At 40.3% G+C, this 15,543-nt stretch overlaps 1 protein-coding gene and 1 long non-coding RNA gene across 3 annotated transcripts in view; one reads left to right on the forward strand and one right to left on the reverse strand.

The window, feature by feature from the left end:
• Window positions 1-14,865, forward strand: ABHD4 (abhydrolase domain containing 4, N-acyl phospholipase B). Of its 2 annotated transcripts, XM_074294218.1 has the most exons (8): window positions 105-129; window positions 4,184-4,328; window positions 4,583-4,671; window positions 6,202-6,574; window positions 7,077-7,231; window positions 10,509-10,620; window positions 12,266-12,452; window positions 13,373-14,865. In XM_074294218.1, the coding sequence occupies exons 3-8, from the start codon at window positions 4,632-4,634 to the stop codon at window positions 13,460-13,462; spliced, it is 957 nt and encodes a 318-aa protein (XP_074150319.1). In that variant the 5' UTR covers window positions 105-129; window positions 4,184-4,328; window positions 4,583-4,631; the 3' UTR covers window positions 13,463-14,865. The 2 variants fall into 2 exon arrangements, with proteins under 2 accessions (XP_074150317.1, XP_074150319.1); XM_074294216.1 differs by lacking the exon at window positions 4,184-4,328 and having other exon boundaries at window positions 1-129.
• LOC141557877 (uncharacterized) overlaps window positions 7,354-15,543 on the reverse strand; it is a 23,883-nt gene continuing 15,693 nt past the window's right edge. Inside the window, exon 2 of the long non-coding RNA XR_012486915.1 lies at window positions 7,354-7,432. This is a non-coding gene — a long non-coding RNA (uncharacterized LOC141557877). The remainder of the gene's footprint in view (window positions 7,433-15,543) is intronic.

Below are 15,543 nucleotides of genomic sequence, written 5' to 3' on the forward strand. Positions count from 1 at the left end.
CCGGCCACGCCCCCAGTTGGTTAGCCAATGCTTTCGATGTCAGCTGGTGCTGCCGTCAGGAAGAGGGACTGGCTGGCTCACTTCTACCCAGCCTGGCTTGTTTACTATGGCTGACGATCTGGAGCAGCAGTGAGTTAATTTCCCTGTCTGTCTCTCTTTCTCTCTCTCTCTGTGGTCATCAATTTAGGACCCTCTGATGCAGAGGCCTGGTTTTAGACATCCCCTACCTTTTTTCAGTCTTGCTCCAAGGGGAGGGATGAGGGCTTTTACAAAACTCAGCTAAGAGAAGGCGGATGGAGGGCTAGAAAGGCTGTAACAAGCCAGAGGCTTGGCTGAAAGCTGTAACTGCCTGTATATTCTTTCTCTTCCTGCTTCCCATCCTATTGTTATTAAGATCCCCTGCTGCTGAGGGGTTTGGAAAATCTTGGAATCCTTAACTGTAGCGCCTGTAGTTTTCTGGAGAATGGATGGCTGTGGGATACTGATTGGGCTGGAGTGGGGAGGAAGAGCTGGGAAGCTTTTCTTTCATTTGCCCCAGGAATGCGCTCCAACATGCCTCTACAGGCCTGTAGTGAAGAGTCCGGGGAAGAAACATTTTTTTTTCACTTGTATAGATTAGAAAAAGCTTGGGAAGGAATGGAGTATTTTTCTGTGCTTGAAGGAGTCAGAAGCAGAGTAAGGGAATCCATTTATTTGGTTCTTTCCCAAAAGCAAATCTTGGCTACCTCATATAAATGGGTAATGATTATCCTCACAAGATGGCATCTTGGATTTAGTTTCAGTAGTTTCATTTCATCTACAATCAAGTTTGGGGGTCCTTATTTTTTTGCCTGAACCTTCTCCCCTAAGGCAAAGTAACAAATGCTTTATGAAGAATGACTCAGCAGCTAGCCTTGTCTACCTTACTTGGGAACAGAACCTACCCTTTTTCTGGTGCACGTGTATTGTTGCCTCCTTGTCAGATGTTCTGAACTGGCATTTCCTAAAGAAAAGTGGCCTTCAAAAAAGAGAGGGGGAAAGAATTGCGTTCCTTCAGCTCCTGAGAATCTCAAAGAGCATAGTTTTCTAAGTAGAAAGCCTGTCGTACAACAGGCTGCAGGCTGACATGCCCAGTTTGAGACGCAGCTCTGTCACTTATTAGCTTAGCTTGCTTGAATCTCACTTTCCACATCTGTAAAATTGGGGTAATAATAACTGTAGTCCTTATTGCATGAGGTGGTTGTGATACAGTCCATGTAAAATGTTCTGTAGCTTTATACAAATGTCAACTGGTTCAGTTGTATTTATAAAATTATTTCATCTAATTCCCTAATTTTACAGGTGAAATCTCAGATAGGTTAAGCAACATACAAAATATATTCTATCCCATCCCATTCAGGAATCTCCTTTATAAAAATCACTAAGTGGCTTTGGCCACTTCTAATGATGTGGAAATATTTGCCTCTTCGGCAGTCTCATCAGGTCTTCCATTTCCTTTTCGGGAGGAGGGATAATCTCATTGTTAGAAGTAGATACAAGTAGTTAGCAAAGTAGAAAAAGTACTGGGCCTGGAATTAGGAAGACCTGAATTCAAATGTGACCTAGACACTACTGTGTAGTACTCAGTGAGTGACTAAATCTGTTTGTTTCAAGTTCCTCTACTTTAAAATGAGTAATAGCACTTACATTTCAGAGTTATTTTGAGGATCAAATGAGATAATATCTGTAAAATGCTTAGCATATACTTCATGGCACATAGTAGCTGCTTAATAAAATGTTCCCCTTTCTAGAGAAATTTTAATTCATAGTTATTTGATGACTTTCTAAACAGTTTTAAATTTAAACAGATTTATTGAATACTGAATATTGTGTTCAAGGCTTTAAGGATCAGAGAATATAAGCTATACTCTGGTCTCAAGGATTTCCAGGGTGCCATTAAAAATCAACCTGTGTTCCAATCACAGATCAGTCTTCAGTAGCAAAAATAAAACAATACTGGCAGTCTAAGAGACATGGCATACATAAACAATACAGCATAGCCAGTAAGTGGTACAGACAGTGAGTGCCTTAGGAGAAAAAGATTGTTGTGGACAGGAGCTAAGTAAAAGTAGCACAGTCCTAGCTTCAAATCCTATTTCCAGTGTTTATTACCCGTGTAACCCTGAGCAAGTCCTGACTGTTTCCTTATCTGTAAAAGGAGGAATAGGTCATCTCTTTTTGCATAGATCCATTCCTATATCTAAGATTCTAGGATCATCCGTGAAGGATAAATGAAGAACACACGAGAGGGAAAGTTGAGGAAAACTCCATGAGTAACAGACGAAATTTAACATACAAGATAAAACTAGTAGTCTAATTTGGTTGTAGCATGGGCTGGCTATACAGAGGGTCCTAGTGATAGAGGGCAAAGCTGTTGGGGCAAGATCATGAACTCAGTTCTATAAATAAGGAGCCACAGAGGGCATGGGCACAAAGTATTTTAAAGACATTTGCTCTTTGGCTAACAGGCTAGGGTTGTATAGAAGAGATGTCAAGGGTATAATTAAAAAACAAACCATGTTCAAGTCTCAGGTCAGTCTCAGGGAGCCAAAAAAAGCAAGAACTAGTAGTTCTAAAGTTCTGATTGGATGCAATCCTGGCTTCACTGAAATGTGACTTTAGGCAATTTAATCTCCCTGAGCCTTTTTTCATCTGTAAAATGAAGATGATATTTGCATTATGGCCTTCACAAGGTTGTTTTGAGTATCAGGAGAATGCTACAGTATGTTGTAACCACCAGACACACCAAAATCAGCTGTGTCAAAGCACAGTCCTCTTTAAGGTATTATCTCTCACGGTGCTTAAATCTCAAGAAGTGGATAACTTGTATCTGAACATTAACATCCCAGACAATTAATCATCTAAATTCTACTTGAAGACCCTAAGTGATAGCTTTCACATAAACTTATTACATTTTTGAAGAATTCACATGATTCAAAGGGTCTTCTAACGTATTGAGCAAATCCAACAACCTCTTTACAACAGACTTCTATCAAACCTATACTTTCTGGAAATGAAGGGAGAGGGAATAGAGTTATTGTTTCTTTGATTCAAGAGATTCTCTGTGAAAAAACCCCTTTCTTTCCAAATACAAGTAGGCACCTTCTCTGCAACCCTATAATCTTAGAGAGTTTCCCAGAGCATTGAGTGGTTTGAGTGTCCTATATAGTGTCACATAGTAGCATGTTCCTCCTTCTATTTTCCCAAAAGGTCTGCTCTTAGTTCAAATATCCTTCCTTCTCCCAGAATCTCAGGATGTTAGAGGCACCTTCAAGGTCATCTATTTCAATGCTGTCATTCATAAATAAGAAAACTAGGCCTATAGACTTAAAATGATATGTCCTACACTACACAACAAATTAGGAGAAGCACTAGGACTAGAATCCCAGACTCGGGGCTGTTAGTCCATGCTTTTTCTCCCACACTTAATAGCTTTAGAAGATCTATAATTTTATCAGTTGGATGCCCACTCCACTGTTACATACTGCAACCACTCTATAATGCCTTAATAATTTGTGAAAAAAGGAAGATCTTCATTTGATGATTTCTAGTGATTGAATTTTTCTATATTTTGCTAGGCTGTTTCTCAAACTTCAGACAACACAGGGTCATTTCTATGTTACAGCAAGCATCAGAGGATTATCTTAGTGTTACTATCCTGAATGCTATATTGCCCTAACAGATAGAGGTTAGACCAAATGACCTTTTGCTATCCTTTTTGATGGTGGATTTTGTGAAAGATGTTCCCATCTAGGATAGTCCCAATATAAGGGAGATCCCTTCCAGTAGCTTATATTGAGAAAAAGGAAATCTCTACCTACCTGAAAATTTTCCCTCTGGGTCAGAGTTTTAGATAAGTATAAGATAACACAGGAGGAAAAAGAAATTACTTTCCTGCACATTAAATGAAAATATGGTTGATTATTTCACTTGTCTCCATTGCATGAGAAGTAGAAGCTTATTCTTCTCAGTTTTATAATTTGGAAACTGAGGCCCACAGAGTAGTGACATGACTTACATCCAGTGAGCCAGAACCAAAAATTGGACCCAAGTTTCCTAACTCCTACCTTCTGCTCCTCTCCATTTCCCCCTGCTTTATTCAGGGTTGAACTACCCCCAGAAGGAAATTGAACATCACTAGTAATCTGGGAGGTCATATTTTTAGGAGCAGAAAGGGAGAGAGAAAGCCAGGCCTGCTACTCTGGAAAAGCTGGCAGACCTTATGGTAATTTAGCCTGCTTAGTGAAGGTCATCTTCAAGGATCACGGGGAAAAAAGTGTCTGGTCGGTTCTTGATCTCTTTGAATATAGGTGAGTGACATTCTCTGCATGTAAATAGGTTATATTAGTGTGTGTGTGTTGTTGCAAGTAGCCACTAACCCAAGAAGAAAAACAGTTTTAACAGTTAAATAGGAAAGAGTGCTGCTTGCAAGGATTTGACACAAACAAGCCGGGAGATGACATTAGTTGCCTGATAAATGTTGTGTGGCTGTCAACAAAGCTAAGGGAATCCGTGTTCCTCTTCTAATGTGATCACATATGTCTATGTCTCTCCCCAATCCCAGGCCTCAGGGCTGGCTGAGTAGCTGGCTGCCTACCTGGTGTCCAACTTCGATGTCTCAGCTGAAGAATGTGGAAGCCAGGATCCTACAGTGTAAGTAGGCAAGATCATTTTCTCCTTTCTTAGGGCTTTTCCCAAGAAGCGTAAGGGGCAGACCTAAAGTCTAAATTCATTGAGCAAGCCAGAGGATAGAGGAAAGAAGCTGAGGAAGGGATCGATCCTAAGGGATCTTGGTTCTTCAACTTTCCCCCTCATTTTAACCTTTCAATAAACATATGGGCTTATGATTAGCCTCAAGGAGCACTCCTTCATGACTTCTCATTTTAATCAATTCTTTTTTTTTTTTTTTTTTTGTCTTTCCCTAAGATTGTCATCATAAAATATCCATCTAACAGACTGGATGTTTTCTTCAATTCCTTTAATGTTAGACAGATACCAATTCATTCCTTTCTTACTACATTAATGGCCTATTTTCTTTTTCTGATCATAAACATCTTTGATTTTTTTTTTTTAATACCAGAGCTAAAGTTCATTTTCCAGACGTACACACATTCCATCTTAACTCTTCCAACACATTCGCTGGCACACACATGACTATTTATCATCTCATTTTTTTAAACACTCTACACTATCATGCACCAGCACTTATCTGGTCATCACAGCTGTTTTGGCCTACCAAGAACTTGGTCCCAAAGCCAAAGCCAGTATCACATGGAAAGAGTTGACCCCATTGGCTACACATAATCACATAGAACAACTTTTGTCTCTTTCCTGTGCTTCTGAATCACAATTCCACATTTGCCAGATATCATCTCCCAAGGTATGTCCTTTATTACTCTAAGAAAGTCATATAACTGTCAAATCAGTCAATAAGCATGTATTAAGTACCCACTATAATATAAGTTTGGGAATACAAAAAGAGTCAAAAAGTAGACCCTGATCTCAAGATCACAGTACCATGTTATAATCCTCTGACTTCAGCCAGAAGGTCAGGCTATTCACACTCACCAACTCCACTATTCCTGCCCATCTTCTGCTCAACTTAATGTGGTAAAACCCAAATTCTCTTTCTAAATATGCGTTTTTTCAAAATAAACACAAGGCAAAAATCTACTCCTATGTGGCTATGCTGTGTTCCAGAATTAGTAAACAAAACCCCCATAGTTGTTAAATAGGCAGGACTCTCAGCCACCAGGATCCAAGCAAACATGGGCCCAGAAGTCAAGAATTGTATCTCATAAGTGGAGGAGCTACCCTGATCTTAGATTACATTCTAAGCAAGCCATGTAAATTAGCACTGGCCAAAGTGTCAGCCCCCAAAAAATCCAGCAGTCAGTTTCAAGGAAAAAATTGAAATAAAGAGCTTCTTTTATGCTTTCTGGTTACTAGGGCAAACTAAAAAATCATGTTTGGGACAGGGGAATGTGTTAGTTTAAATTATGTATAAGAAGTTGGATTTTTCTGTGTAGGGACACAGGGAAGCATAGAAAAGTATCAGGAAGTCACTGATGTCATAGGTTTGGTATTGAAAATACTTAAGAGTCTGTGTTGAAAATATAGCCAATGCTATAACATCATCAATTGAAAGACTATTCATTTTCCATGGACTCCTACTCTCCTTAGGTCTCCAGAATAAGTTCTTGGCCCGCTATGTGTCCCTCCCAAATCATAACAAGATCTGGACCGTTACAGTGAGCCCAGAGTTGGAGGATCGCACGCCCTTGGTGATGGTGCATGGTTTTGGGGGTGGCGTGGGTCTCTGGATCTTAAACATGGATTCACTGAGTACCCGACGTACAGTGCACACCTTCGACCTGCTGGGCTTTGGGAGAAGTTCAAGGCCAATATTTCCCCGTGATGCCCAAGGTGCTGAGGATGAGTTTGTGACCTCTATAGAGACCTGGCGGGAGACCATGGGTATCCCCAACATGATTCTCCTAGGACACAGCTTAGGAGGATTCCTCGCCACATCTTACTCTATCAAATATCCTGAAAGGTAAGGGATGAGTCTCTCTCTTTTGCCTCAACAAAGCCCACTTCATTGACTAGTAACTCAACGAGGATTTATTAAATGCCTATTAGGTGTCAGGGGTACAAAGACAAAAAAGGTTTTACCCTCAAAAAACTTCTGTCATATATATAGATATAACATGCATACAAAGTAAACATAAAGCTGTTTTGGTTTTAGTTTTGGCAGGGAAGAGGGAAATTCTTTTGTAAGAGGTGGGATTTGAATTGAGCTGTAGAAGAATCCAGGAATTGAGAGGTGGCCATTAAGGGAGTGGGGTTCATAGATAAGGCTCAGCATGTACAAAGGCAGAGCCTAGAAATGGAAGATAGCAGGTGGTGTAGGGGGTCTGTGGAATGAATTTGCTTCCCAGTCATATTCCCTATCTTGGGCCATTAGTCCTTTCTTACTTCTGAGAAGATTTAAGGATTGTCATGAGTTGTTAATTGTCTAAGCTATTAATCTTTGATTTTTCTCTATTTTAACACAGAGTCAAGCATCTCATCTTGGTGGACCCCTGGGGTTTCCCCCTCCGACCTACCGACCCCAGTGAAATCCGGGCGCCTCCAACCTGGGTTAAGGCCCTTGTCTCTGTCCTGGGGCGTTCCAATCCTTTAGCTGTCTTGAGAGTGGCTGGACCCTGGGGTGAGTCCCTCTAAAAATAAAAGATCTCTATCTTTCTAAATGCATCCCATCCCATTTTGGAAGCCCTGTGCCTCCTCAGGAGTTTATTATCAAAAAGTAAAGGAGTAAACCTGAACATTCAATAGCATCATCTTCTTTTATTGTTGAGCTAAATCTGCTATCTCTTATCTGAGGTCTGAGTTCTGGGGCCTCTATCTTCACCTGCAAGAAATAGAGAAAGCAGAATGAGCTGTGCAGCTAAGGAGAACACTGAATTTCTAATAGGATCACTTCCCAAGGAAGTAACCTCATAGGCCATCTAGTCCAACCCTCTTGTTTCACAAATGAGGAAATAAAAATCTAGAGAAATTAAATAACTTGCCCCAGCTCACACAAGGGTCACAACAGGGCTGGCATTTAACCCTACAAAAGAAAACAATGAATATTTTCTGCATTCTTAAGCAAGTTGCCATTCACCTTCCAACAACTCTTTTGCTGGGTATCCACTTTCAACAAATAAAAAGTAAATTATCCTCTGTGTTAATGGATAAACAAATAAATTGTGTCTCCCAGATTTCTCCAGAGCTAGAGACTAAGTAAACCCATTATTTCATGGATATGGGAAAATCCAGATGAGGAAACTTCCTCCACAAGTGCAGCTTCTCAGCAATGTAGAGTTCTTTTTAAGTGTTACCTAGAACACAAATTTTAATTGCTAACCATGGGTTACATGGAGCTCCAAGTGTAGTTTGAATCAATCCAAAATATAATTGGGAATAATGTAGCAAAATAAACAAAAACACAGTTCTTAGAATCAGCCGGAGTCAGAATAAGCAAAAGTCTTTATTTTTGATCCTTTGGGGTTGCTCTCAGGGGATTAGATATAGGAATCTCTATACCTCCTTCCTCTCTCTCTACCGCCAAAGAATGAATCTCCTCCTCCTACTCCACCCACTGATCTCACTTCCCCTTCTTTGTCCACACCCACCAATCAAGCCAGCACAGAATAGTTAAGTAGGGTCATCCTCCAAACATGTTAATAGAGAATTGTCCAATTGGTAATTAACCTCAAGTGCTAGGTTACCTTGCCAAATGCGCAGTTGTAGCCCTTTACACACAGTAATATAGATGGTATTACATTTTAAAAACTAAGTCAATATGTAGCCTGTAGGGATTCTTATGTATGAATTAGTGGTCTCTGTTTCTATTTAAATTTGACAACACTGACTCAGGGTCACACAGGCAGGACTTGAATACAGACCGAGAGGCTAGCTCTCTATTTGCTAAGCTTAACTACCTCCAAGAAGAACAAAATAGTTCTGGATCCCATTAAAAGGTAGCTCAGAGAACTCAAAGAAAACTGAGGTAAGAATTGCAAAAGACAGATGGAAAATTTGAATGGGTAGATAGAGACTTGAATCATTCTGGTGGTCCTTAGTATGTCTGAAGTGTATAACTGAGGAAATCTCTACTAAATTGTATATTAGCAAAACAAGCATAATAAATGGGTCAGTGGATTCCCCAGTCAATCCAAAGACCTTGAATACAGAGTAAGATAGATTGTTGTGTATTAAAAGCAATTAATCAAATAAGACTAAATAAAACATACAAGAGAGAATACAAAATTAGGACATCTGATTTCTAAATGGAAGAAAGGCTAGAGATTTTCAAATTGGAAGGGATAGAGCTAATAGGTGTAGTTCCCTAAAGTCAGAAAAAGAGTGTCCCATTCCCTCGAAGTGGCTGGGTTTCTGATCAACATAACTTAGATCCTTAGTTAAGGGTCTTTGAACAACCGGCAAGAGGTAATCCAGCCTCTTCTCCATGCAGTCAGGTTCAAACAGGACAATCAAGTTTTCTTAAAATTTCCATAATTCAGTACCATCTTCTCACAAGCAGAAGTTGGGACTAGATCCATAATTGAATAAAAAGAGAACTCTGCTAGATCAGGAATTGAGTCATAAGATGGAATCAGTGTAATTTGTTAAATTCCCACAGAAGCAAGCTCCTTTTCTTCCTTTCTTAGCTTCCCACACTTTTTAACTCTTCAGTGTTTAGCCAAGGATAAAATTAAGCATGAGGGATATTCTATTGAAGATGATAGGTGACTGATTTGGAAGATGACAAGTGAAAGGTCCTTGAGCTGCTTTTGATCACCAATTTTCATTTGAAGAGGGGAGAAAAAGCAATAGGATTACAGAGTCATAGGAGGGGAAAAAGAGAGAATGAGAATTAAACAGGGAAAGAGGAGAAACTGATAAGAAGTTGACTGTTGGGTCTAATTTGTGCAATTTGGGCAATCCAGTCATTTTTATCCTCAGTATAAAAAATAAAAGCAGCAAAATCTGGTAAAAATAGGTCAGTGGACCTGAGAGGAAATTCCTGGCTTAACTTTTATCCTTATGGTGGATTGTAAAGAGTTCTGAATTTGGTGGTGTCATAGGACCTGGGTTCAAACCTCCCACCTGCATGACCTTACTAAATAAGACATCAGGACTCTAGGCCAATAGTTCTCAAAATGTGGTTCAGGACTCCTGGGGATCCCAGAGGCCCTTTCAGTAACATTATCAAGATGTTTTTTAGAGTACTTTATAATGTATCCTGAGACCAAATGTTCAAGAATTATTGTTTTTCCAGGTCACTCTCTAAAACTCTAAGTTGCAGAATAAAGCATTTGTAGAGGGATTTTCCCCATCTAGGATTTCCCTCTATTTCTGAAATTAGGGATCCATGTTTTTATCCCTAGGGAAATCAGAGAGACACTGCTGCTTCCTTTATCTATTATCAAGAAAGATAATTACTTTTTTATTTCTTCTAAGTGAAAAGATACCAGGAGTGGGAAGAGCTGCTGGGAAGTAGAGTATCTTCTTACTGTGTGATTTGGATGTACCAGATACTTGGTTTTCAGTTCTTTGTACAAAGGAGGGAATTGGTCTAGATAATCATTCCTGGGACTCTTATTTTGAAAGCAATTTCAGAGATCCCAAGACTCAGTGGATAGTGAAGTCACCTAGTCTCATGCCTTGCTTCAGATAAATAAAATATTAAGCCAAGTATATGGAAAACAGGCAAGAGTTATACATGGGAAAAGAAGAGTAATGTGTCATGTAATATTGAGAAATACTTTATTTTCAAGCATGGAATGTTTAGAGACTTGAAAATTTTGAAAAGAAAAATCTCCTGGTAACCTTGCATTTTTTGCAGAATACACTGTGTCTGCTCTGGTGATCTAGTTATGTGTATTCCATTTCTTTATTTGGCACTGATCAGACTCTTTGCCCCATCTCCTTTTTCCTAGGGCCTGGCCTAATACAACGATTCCGTCCTGATTTTAAACGGAAATTTGCTGATTTCTTTGATGATGACACAATATCAGAGTATATCTACCACTGTAATGCCCAGAATCCTAGGTGAGTCAACCTTGAGAACAATGAAGGGGGGAATGCAAAGAGTGTTAAATTAGAAGGCCCAAGCCCCAGCTCTGTCATATGATTTGTGAAGTGCTACCTGCTTCCTTATTTTTTCCCTATCAATTTTTTACATTTCCCTTTTCCTTTTCCTCTCTCCTCAAGAAAGATATCATGAAGACCAATGACAGCATTCTTTAAAAGATTCCCAAGTAATGGACTGAGAAGAAAAGATGTTACAAAGTGACAGAGCTTATTTATTTTGGGACATATTTTATAAAATAACTCTACTAGGTCGCTTGCCTATACAGAAGAAAGAGCTGGCTCTTTCCTCAGCAAGCCAGAATTTGGTAGTATGTTTGATTTATAACATGCAATCAGTACCTTATACTGAAACTAGAATGAGAAGGGCCTTTCATAACCTTGTGGAAAATTTGATGAGCCTTACAGGAGAATCCTGGAAGATTCCAAGGGGGTTGATATAAACCATGGAATCTTAGGGCTTAAAGTTGACATCTTGTCGACTCTCTCACACATACAACATAGACTCAACTGAATTGGAATAGCTCAATCAATAGAAGAGCAAGAGACTATTCCACAGGAAAAAAATAGGGCTTCATACACCCAGCTTTCCCCAAAATCCTGCTTTGGATTTCACTCATCAGACCCCACTCCTATCAACCCTTTCTCTGACCATGCCCAGCTAGCTACCCTCCCAAATCCCAATGGAGAAAGGAAAAGATGTTTTGTTTTGGATGAGGAACTGTCATGAAAAACTACTCCAGCACTATAAAAATCCTCCTCTGTCTCCCAAATTGTTATTATTCTACTATACTAAGTCCCTTATCAAGGTTACAAATACTTTCCCTGTTCCCAGGAGAACATGTGATTAAGACAAGAATAGTAACTCACTCCATGTAATAACTAGTTCTTGAAAGTATCAGATAGACTGCTGAGAGAGCTCTTGCTTATATGACAAAGATAGTAAGTAACTCCATGTAATAACCAGTTCCCGAGGATATCAGAATATTTATTGCTTCTCCTCCATTAAAGGGATGATAAAGTCCTATAAGGGGGACTAGGGATAAAACCCACATATATAGAGGCTGGGGGGGGGTTGTTAGCAACTGGACAACCACTAAGCTTTCTTGACACTTTGATGGCCTAGGATCCTATGTCTTGGCAACACAGATTCAAGTTAGCTTCCAGAAATCCAACCTCAGTTACATGAGATGATTTACCAGTTAGCCCTTTTGAGAAGACATTCAGGTGGCAAAATAAATTTGATACTTTTTACTTAGTACCAATTACTACTCAAATTGGGTAAGTGGCTTTTTTTTTAATATTAAGATTTCACCTCTCAGTAAGCTCTCCCAATATTTTACTGCCAGGAAGTCCATTATTGTGTCCAAAATAATCTCTCATAACAAAGAACCTTAATAATTTAATTATTTCCACATATTTGAGTGCTCATTATGGGGAAGGAACCATGCCAGATATCATAAAGGATACAAAGATGTTCTAGGCAGACTTCTCTAGTTCTTGGCCTCTAATGACTGATAATCCATAATTAGTCCATAATTTTTTGTGCTTGGCAGATGAAGATCGGGGTCTCTAAACTATTTTAAACCTGTCTTTCTATTGCCAGTGGTGAAACAGCATTCAAGGCTATGATGGAGTCCTTTGGCTGGGCCCGGCGCCCCATGCTAGAGCGAATCCATCTAATTCGGAAAGATGTGCCTATCACCATGATTTATGGAGCTAATACCTGGATAGACACCAGTACTGGAGAGAAAGTAAAACTTAGGAGGCCAGGCTCCTATGTCCGAGATGTGGTAAGTTAGGGGGGAATGGGGAATGACATGAGAGGTGAAAAAATACTTTTGGCTGAAGATGTGGTAAGTTAGGGGAAATGGGGAATGACAATGAAAGGTGAAAAAATAATTTAGGCTAAAACTCAGCACTTCTATGACTAAGTGGAGAACATGTGAAGTAAAAGAGTAAAATGACTTAGCTGGGGAAAGACAAGAGGATAAGGGGGTTGGCCTGACAACATTTCTTGGCCCCAGAGTAAAGAATTTAGTCAGTCAACAAGCTTTTATTGAATGCCGGCTATTAAATGCTGGAGGAGACAAAATACAGCAACTATGTACAAACAAGATCTATACGGGGTATATGTAACAGGGGGGAGTGCATTGGCATTAAGGGAGGTTAGCAAAGGTTTGGGGTAGAAGTTAGGGCAGGAAACATGAGCAAAGTGAGGGACCCAAAGGGTCCAGACTTTTGAACTGCTAAATACATAGATGTGGCCAGAACAGTACCTGAATAATTTTCAATCACCACCATATTTATACCATCTGCCCAAGGCATTTAAATACTTCCCCAATGTTTCATACTGTAGTTTTTATCAAAGGTGATGATAGTGGTAGGGAGATGTTGGTGGCTGGCCACTGAAATTCTACCTTTTTTTTCCCCTCTCCTTTAATGGGATAATACTCACTTGGGCTCAAGAGTGCCAGCTCTAAGGTTAGAGGGTGAGGGCAAAGGTGGGATTAATATGGGTTTGATAATGGAATTTGGGCTATATATGATGGCTGAGGTTCCAGCAGCTCCCACTCGAGCACTCAGTTCTTGCAAGCAATGTAATTTGAGGAATGGTGAATTGAAAGTAGAAAGAATTTTAGAAGAACTTTTTAATCTCTGGGAAGATTTCCCCTATCATCCTACTCCTGAGTATTTTTCCTTCCTCCTGTAGGAGATCGAGGGTGCCTCACACCATGTCTATGCAGACCAACCACACATCTTCAATTCTGTGGTGGAAGAGATCTGTGAATCTGTGGACTGAACCTCCATCCTCAGGAAGGAAGAGCATAGAAACCCAGCCCTCATCTCCCTCTCTGCTTCCCTCTCTCCTTCCCTTCACCAACTAATACCTTGTCTAGGCAGAGTCATATTCTTCATAGGGGTGGGGCAGGACAATAGTGATGGAACAGCCCCTCCTGTCCACATCCTGGAGATGAGAGGCAGTAGTGGCCTGGAGCTTCCCCCCTAGGGATTTCCATAAAGGATCATAGATCCCATCCCATTTTCTCATGCCAAAGTGTTAAACAATGAGTTGATTTTAAGTATTGTATAAACCCATAGATTTCTTCATGTATTTTACTCTTCCTATCCATAATGTGCCAAAGGGTAGGGGGTCACCTCTCCTCATGTAGAAAAACTATGACTATCAGACCTTTCCTAGGTTTTCCTAGGAAGATTGGGGATTTCCCATGACTAGGAATTTCCTATTCCTGGGAATAGGCCCTCCTTATATTTTCCAACTTTTTTGCTCTGGGCAGACCCTTTAGCTTAGACCCAGATAGCTCAGGCCCTTTTTCATTGCATTGAACCTATCCTGAGACCTGAAATCCTTATTCCTTTGGGTTTCTTAGAGCTTGGAGAGACCTTAGAGATCATCTGTTTCACTCTCTTTCTCTTACACAGCATGGAGGCCTAAATAAGTGATTTATCTAAGGGTTTAAGGTTAGTAAGCTAGGACTACATTTCAGGTCTCCTCTATATGACAGTGCATCTCCACATTTTGTATTCTTGGAGAATGAAGCTGGCCCAGCTGCCACATATGTATCTGGTTATTAAGTCCGGAGGTGTTGGCCCATTGGTGTCTCAATGTTCCGTTCCCACCTATGATGGGTGGCCGTCCCCCCTCCTGGTTCCAGCTCAGCTTGGGCTGGCATTAAACCATAGACTAAGGCTAGTGTTACACTGCCCCCTCCTGACTATTCACTGGAAGGCCTCTGAGTCTCCCTCTGTGCCTTGGGCATTGAAGCCCCTCGTGGATTAAGTGATCCCTGGTGGGGAAATGAAGGCAATGACCTTACCCCCTCCTCCTTTGCTGGAATCCCTAGTATTAACAAAATCTTGCCACCAGCTATCAGCCCCAACCCAAAGCCACTGGCCCTATTAGGGAACCTCACGCCAACTTGTCCTCAGTGCAGAGATTGCTCTCGATCTCAGCCCTTTGTCAGTGTTGCCAGATTTGTCGTGCTACTGGTCTATCAACTTCCTGTGCCTCAGTGGGGCACTGCTAGATAATGTCAATGAAACTAGCAACCTAGTGCAGAGCATCTTCCATCTACCCTTCTTTACTTATTTTTTTAAATCAGTTACTTCAACAGTATTTGTACCAGCCCATTCACCATGGGACCCTTTTCTATATTAATAAAGAAATGAAGAAAATGCTTAAAATTGTTGGTAATCAGTATTTTGTCCAGGGCTCTGGGGATAGTATCAAACACAGATTGTTGTCGTTCAGTGACATCTAACCTTTTTTTACCCCGTGGACCATAGAACACCAACACTGTCCATGAAATTGTCTTGGCAAAGACACTGAAGTGATTTGCCATCTCCTCCTTCAGTGGATTAAGGCAAACAGGATAAGTGACTTGCCCAGGGTAACGCAGCTAGTGACTGGGATCAAATTTGAACTCAGGACTTCCTGACTCCAGGTCCAGCATTCTATCCACTGACCCACTTAGCTCATTAAACAAAAAACAATCAAATAAAATAATGGAATTGAAGAGCTGGATGGAACTTTGTGCTATGATTTTACAGAGAAAGAGGAAATGAGCTATGCCATGAGTTCAAAAAAAGACTGCACTAGGTGATTATCCTGTTCTTATAGACCCTGATTGCAAACTGAAACACTGTTCTCTGCCAACTCTCATGGCACATTCCCTGGTTATGTAGTCTTGTGATGTAAGTTCTACTCTTCTAAAGACCACTTTGTGGAACCAGAAAGATTTTGAGGCCTCCCAATAGGATCCTACAGAGAAGAGGGAAATGTTTAATTTCCTCCTCTTAAGGAAACAGGATCTAGGATTGAGGGTAACTTCAAGTTATGCTAAAGGAGTTCATGGGGAGAAA

This window comes from Sminthopsis crassicaudata, chromosome 2 (assembly GCF_048593235.1).
Source record: "Sminthopsis crassicaudata isolate SCR6 chromosome 2, ASM4859323v1, whole genome shotgun sequence".
In the NCBI taxonomy this organism is placed as follows: Eukaryota; Metazoa; Chordata; class Mammalia; order Dasyuromorphia; family Dasyuridae; genus Sminthopsis; species Sminthopsis crassicaudata.